At 57.8% G+C, this 6263-nt stretch overlaps 1 protein-coding gene across 1 annotated transcript in view; it reads right to left on the minus strand.

The window, feature by feature from the left end:
• The window catches only part of Cdh4 (cadherin 4), a 251233-nt gene that overhangs the window by 46976 nt on the left and 197994 nt on the right, over positions 1–6263 (minus strand). The window contains exon 6 of the mRNA XM_048810714.1: positions 2108–2280. Coding sequence (XP_048666671.1) covers positions 2108–2280 — 173 coding nt within the window. The remainder of the gene's footprint in view (positions 1–2107; positions 2281–6263) is intronic.

Raw genomic sequence — 6263 nt, forward strand, 5'->3', positions numbered from 1 at the left:
GTTGGGGGAGTGGGGGGGTGGTCCTGGCAGTACCGCTGTCTTGTGTTGTGCCAGGTCAGCCTCCTCCCCCGCCAGGGGGAGCAGCTCAAGTGACATGTCCTGTGGCTTCCCTGACAGCCGGGCCTTGCTGGATGAGCATGGAGCCTCTGTCCCCAGCACAGGGGCCGCCCAGAGCCAGCAAGGCCCAGGGAATGCGTGGAGGTCGACAAGGAGGTGCAGGAGGGACCTTGTGGATCACGAGGATCCTGGAGCCACCTAGGGCCACCCTCAGTCCCCAAGGCAATCTCCAGGTGCCCTTGGAGGGGCCAAGCCTGTTCAGAAGCTGGCCCAGGCCCTCAGGGCCTCGTCTGCTCATCTGTCAGGGGGGCGTCTGGGGCTGCTCTGAGCACCGCGAATGCAGCGGGCACCTGGGAGCTCGTGTCTGGGAGTCACCCTCCTGTCCCTCCCTTAGCTTTAGCTCTGCTCTCTGGTGGCGCAGACGTGATGGCCTCCCCACCACGGCCCTGAGCAGCCCAGCACCCCGCGCCCAGCACCCCTGCAGCGCGTGTCTCCTCCCCACCCCTCTCTCGCCCATCCCAGCCACTACAGGGAGCCATGTGAGGACAGACACCGTCCACCAGCTCCATGTCCACTGGGCACCACCCCTCGCCTCCACCAACAGGCTGAACAAGGAGAAGAACCGATGGGCATTGGCCTCTGCCTGGGGGTCTCTACCTCAGGCAGGGGCCCTTGGAGCAGGAAACCCTGCAGTCCCTCAGGCTCTCCTCCCACCCATGTGGGCTGCAGGTGGCCAGGCCCAGCTTGGGTCACTGCCACCTGCTGCACGAGCTGCTGACCAGGGGCCTGGGAGTGGAGGCAGCGTCCACCTCCCCTCACGTCCCTAGGCTCCCTCCCCATCTCTGCGCTTCCCTCCTTGTGGACCAGAAGCGCACAGCCTGTGGACCCCGGCAGCTCCAGGCAGAGCTCCTCCCTCCAGGGCCACCCTGGGGAGCAGTGTCCACGGCCTGACGCCCACTGTGCTCCCCTGCCCCTTCTCCAGGACGGCCGGGCTCCATGGCTCCTGGGCCCCTGTATGTGAGAGGAGTGCGCGTGCCACGCTGCCGCTATGGGTAGGGAGGTGTCCGGGGGGCCGCAGCCCGCAGAATTACCTGTGGCTCTTGGCTGCTCTGGTGGCCATGGGGCCTGGCCCCACCCAGGGCAGGTGGGGACCCTGAGCGGGCCATCTAGAGGGTCTGCTGGTTGGCTGACCTTGGGTGGGCCTTGCCCATGGCCCTCCCCACACTGTGTTGCTCTCAGTCCTTTGGGACCTCTCCCAGCTGAGGGACAGGAGAAGAGCCAGGGCCAGCCGCAACTGCGGGGCTTATCCAGGCCAAGCAGGCACGTCTTCTCCTCCCCTGGGGAGGGTGGCAGGGCCTGGATGGGTCCTCTAGGTAGGGTGGACGGTGCTGGGACTGGTCATGGCCCTGAGCCCCTGGCCCTCTGGCCCTCCATTGCCCAGTTCCACCAACGTCGCTGCGGGACACCTCAATCCTGCAGACAGGCCCTGTGTGCCCTCCGCGCCAGCCCTGCCCTGCCTGCCTCACAAGGCCCACTCCCGCTCCCAGAGCCCAGAGGACCCGTGACTGGGGCCCGCAGGACCTGGGACTGGGGCCCACAATTCCGCTGATGTGCCTGCGGTCACCTCACCTTCCCACCAAGCCACAGGCTGCAGAGTTGCCTTCCACGCCACCCTGGTGAGCCACCCAGTAAAACTCAGGATTTCCAAGAGAAGCACTTCATGTCCCTCAGGGCAGGGGCAGGAGGAGTTGTCCAGGTTGCAGAAGGCACTGGTGTGCAGGGTGGAGGAGCTGACCCGTGGCAGGGCACATCCTGGTGTCCAGTGCTGGCTGGACCCTGAGAACCACCAGGTTCTCTTGGGTTTCTCTTGAGTGGCCACCAGTCTCTGCCACCTGCACGGCAGGGCCTCGCTGGGGACCGGTCACGGTGCCAGCTCGGGGGCTGGTCCACAGCAGCTGCAGGTCCCCTCTGTTGCCCCTCTCCCTGCCCACGCAGGAGACAGTCCTCGGCACCCCTGGAGGGCCCTGCCCGGCCCCACAGCCCGTCTCACCTCTCGGTCCAGGCCTGCTGCCACTGTCACGATGTCCCCCGTCTCGCTGTTGATGGTGAACATGTTCTGGGATGGGCTCTGAGGGGTCTGGGTCACAATCCGGTACCGCACCATGCCGTTGGCTGTGGTGCTGTCATCCGCGTCATTGGCTGTGACCGTCATCACGTAGGTGCCTGTGAGGGGGGGAGAGCAGCTCAGGTGGGGTCTGCACCAGCTCTGTCCCCACCACACTCCAGGGGGACCTCGCCATTCACGCCAGGACGCTCAGGGCAACTGGGTGTGGCTTGTGCCCGTCACCTGCCAGGGCACCCAGGTGCCCATGAAAGTGAGCCCAGCCCTGCTGTGAGGGGTTCTCCTGAGCCGGGCGAGGCTCCCGCAGTGGGTGCCCTGACATCTCCCCCTCAGCGCAGGGTCCCAAGGCCTGGACAGGAGCGCCTCTCCAAGCCCTGCAGGGTGGGACATGCTCAGGTGGCCGGCAGCCCCCAGGTGTCCTGCCAGGAGCCTGCTTAGCTTCCAGGTTTACTGAGGGAAACACTCCACAGGGTGCATCTTAGGAGAGCAGGTCCAGCACAGGAAGAGGACGTGTATTTGCAGGTGCAGGGTCTACGGTCTCATCTCAGGCAGGTACATGGGACCACTGACCGGACTCAGCAGGCAGACGGCGGGTGTGGAGGTGGCAGGACGGCAAGGGAGGGTCCAGCGCCAGGGGCTGCCGGGTGCTGGGCAGCTGCTCCTCCATCACCAAGACACAGCTGCACTGAGGTGTGGTCCACACACCATGACGCTTGTCCTTTAAAGTACAGTTGCGTGGTTTCTGTGTCCCCGCAGGGTTGTGTGACTTCACACGGTCTAGTCCCAGGACGTTTCCCGTGGCCTTAGGGAGCTCGGCACCATGATCACTCACTCCCCGTTGTCCCTCCCCAGTCCTCTGGCTTCTGCTCTCTGGGTTCATCCTCCTGGAGACTTGGACAAGGAGCTATGTCACATGTGACTTTTGGCCTTTGGCTTCCTTCACCACACCCGAGGTCCCTTCCTTTTGAGGCTGAGCACTATTTCACTGTATGGGGACATTCACGCCATCACCGAAAGTGCACCTGCCACGTGTAGGGCCTTGGGCTCTGGGTAGCAGACAAACACTGTCCCTGTCCCTTACAGGCTGGTGTGGGAGGACCAGACCGACAGGTAAAGAGACTCATGATTGCAAATTGTGACAAGTGCGTGGCAGAGAGGAGAGACAGTATGCAGGGACCACTGCAGACGCAGGACAGCTGGGTGACAAGGTGGACTACAGAGGTCACAGCCAAGGCCTCGCTGAGAGACCGAGGGATGGGACCCTGCACAGAGGGGCAAACATTCTGGGCAGAGAGTCCTGCATGATAGGGACAGAGACGGGGAGGGCATCTGGGGTCAGGGCGGCTGGATCCATGCTGTCACTCCATCCTAAGATCCAAGGGAAGCCAGCAGTGGACGGTCACCAGGGGACTTAAGTGACAGCTTGGTGTTCCTAAGACAGAGAACAGACTGCAGGCGGCGGGGGGCGGGGGCTGGTGGAGAGCACAAGGCTCGTTCCGTCCCTGGGTGTTACAGACCAGTGATATCCAAGGGACATCTGCTCATTCCTTTGGCACTCCTCTCCATGTCTGCTGGGGAAAACACTGGAGAACTGTGTGTTTTGAAGTCCTAAGAAAAATCCACAAACAGACCTGCTGTATTTCGTGTGAGCAGTTGTGTGTAAACCTAATTATTATTAATTGATATATAGTTAATCATCAATAGAGTTCCGCCAAAGACACTGGATATTTAAAAAGAATCTGGAAAGTTTTGCGTTTAGCAAAGGTGAAGAATGTTTTCATCAATCTTCCTCTCAAGGAGAACTATAAAAGCTGGACAAAAAATAAGTAAATAAAATAAAGCAACCTGTTGGGAGGCCCTGGAGAGCGTTCAAGGGGCAGTGCTGGGAAAGGAGCTCCCAGGACCTCATCTCCCAAGGCCTTTCCTGATGGCAGAACCGGCCAGGGAAAGCCTGAGGAGCAGCACGGGCTCACAGAAACCCAATCGAAGACCCAACTTCAGTCTTGCCAAGGAGGTCGGGCCCTGGGAGGTCTCTGGTCTTTGTGTTGGACCTTGAGGTGCAGCACCCTAGAGAGAGTGAGTGATGTGGGAATAAATAGTCCTACCATAATAGCAATGATCCTCCAAGGAGAAAGCAGCAGCACACTTGGCCTCAAGTTATGGCTACAACCGTCTGTGTACAATGTGCAACATTTGATTACTAAGCATACAAGAAGACAAAACCTGACTGAAAACAAAGAGAGAAAACAGACATCAAACGCTCCAGGGGAGAGTCAGGTAATGAAGACGTCAGATGCAAACTTAAAAGAGAAACAGCTCACTATGCTCAGGGAGTTAAAAAGATAAGAGGAAATTTTGGCCAGAGAACTAGAAATCATTTAAAACAAATAGAGTGGGAAAACTATATCTGAAAAACAACTAAAATTAAGAACGTGAGTGGGCTTAACAGTAGATCAAATATTAATAAAGAGAGAGTTAACTGAAAGATATAGCCAAAGAAAATAAAGACCAAAACAAGCCAGAAAAGTTCAGAAGAACCATATGAAACTTTAGTAGATTCCCCAAATGTGTAACTGGAGCCCAGACGGCCAAAAAGAGATGACAGGGCAGGAGAAAGCTTAGGAGAGGAAATGGCTGAAAAGTTTCCAAAGCCAATAAGAAAACAAGTCATGGATTCAGGAAGCACTATACCCTAAGCAGGATGAATCAAAGCCAGTCACATTATGGCAAATGGCTAAAAGCCAAAGCCAAAGATAAGAAATTTTAAAGCAACTGGAGATTTTTTTTTAAAGGGATAAAGCCTTTAATGGAGCAATAAGACTTAAATGTGACTTCTCAATAGAAATTGCCAGAAACAATGGGATGAGAGAAAATAGCGAAAGAATAAACATTATTCTTTATTTGATGAAATCCCCAAACTTTCTAAAATGAAAGCACAATAAAGACACTAAAATGTAGACGATCAAAACAGGTGATTTGTCACCTGGACACCTACACTAAAGAAATACTGAGGGCTGAAGGAAAATGACCCTGGAGGAGGCCACAAATGCAGAGCTGGGGGGAGGGTGTCCCCACACTCAAACTGTTCACACAGAGAAGGGCGTGAGCTGGAGACCGTGGAACGCTTCAGGTGGCGATGATCATGCTGCTGACTGAGGTCCCCCAAGCCACCAGGCTGGACCTGCAGACCTTCACCCGCCAAGCGAATCCGAGCCTGAGTGCAGCTCTAGTCTTCCGCTAGTGGGAAGCTCAGCCCAGATCCAGGGAAGCCTGGGTTCTGTGTTGGGCAGTGTTTGGAACCGCCCAGCCGGGGAGCCAGGCCTGGACAGTGGGAGGGCTGGAAGTGACAGGATGGGGTCCTTCTGTCGGAAGCCCAGGGAGCAGCCACTGCAGCTTTCTGAGGCTGGAGGCTCCCTGTGCCCCACACTCCCTGTCTCACTGGTGAGTGTCCCCCTGTGAGGGCTCGCCTGGCAGGCAGGGGCTGTGCCACTATAGGGAGGGTGGCAGGCTGCCGGCACGGGCGAGGGAGCGGTGACGGGGAGCCAGGGCTGGGCGCACTGGCTGGGTTGTGAAGCATCAACACTTCTGGATAGATGGGGACTCAGACTCTTCTAAGCCCCTTGACTGGCTGCCCGCCCCATCACCGGGTCCTTCCATGAGCCCCGCCTGCCCAGTGCCCAGGAGCACCCACTCCTTACGAACAATCCTGGGTGGCTGCCTGCAAGTCCTGATGCCAAGCACACGCAGGGGCAGGAGCAGCCTTCCTGCTAAGCTCAGGAATCCTGATGCAGAACCAAATGACACACTGGATGGTTGGTTTCTGGTGACAGAAAAGAGGCATATGTCTGTGTCCTCTATGGTTCCCCCAAGAGCAAGTGTGGCTTGACATCAGAAAATAAAATGTCAGAGAGGGAGAGAGAGAGGGAGAGAGAGAGGGAGAGAGTGAGAGAGGGAGGGAGAGGGAGAGTGAGAGAGGGAGGGAGAGGGAGAGGAGGAGAGAGAGAGGAGAGGAGAGGAGAGAGGAGGAGAGGAGAGGAGGAGAGAGGAGAGAGGAGAGAGAGAGAGAGAGAGAGAGAGAGAGAGA

The sequence above is a fragment of the Marmota marmota genome, unplaced genomic scaffold, assembly GCF_001458135.2.
Source record: "Marmota marmota marmota unplaced genomic scaffold, marMar, whole genome shotgun sequence".
Lineage (NCBI taxonomy): Eukaryota > Metazoa > Chordata > Mammalia > Rodentia > Sciuridae > Marmota > Marmota marmota.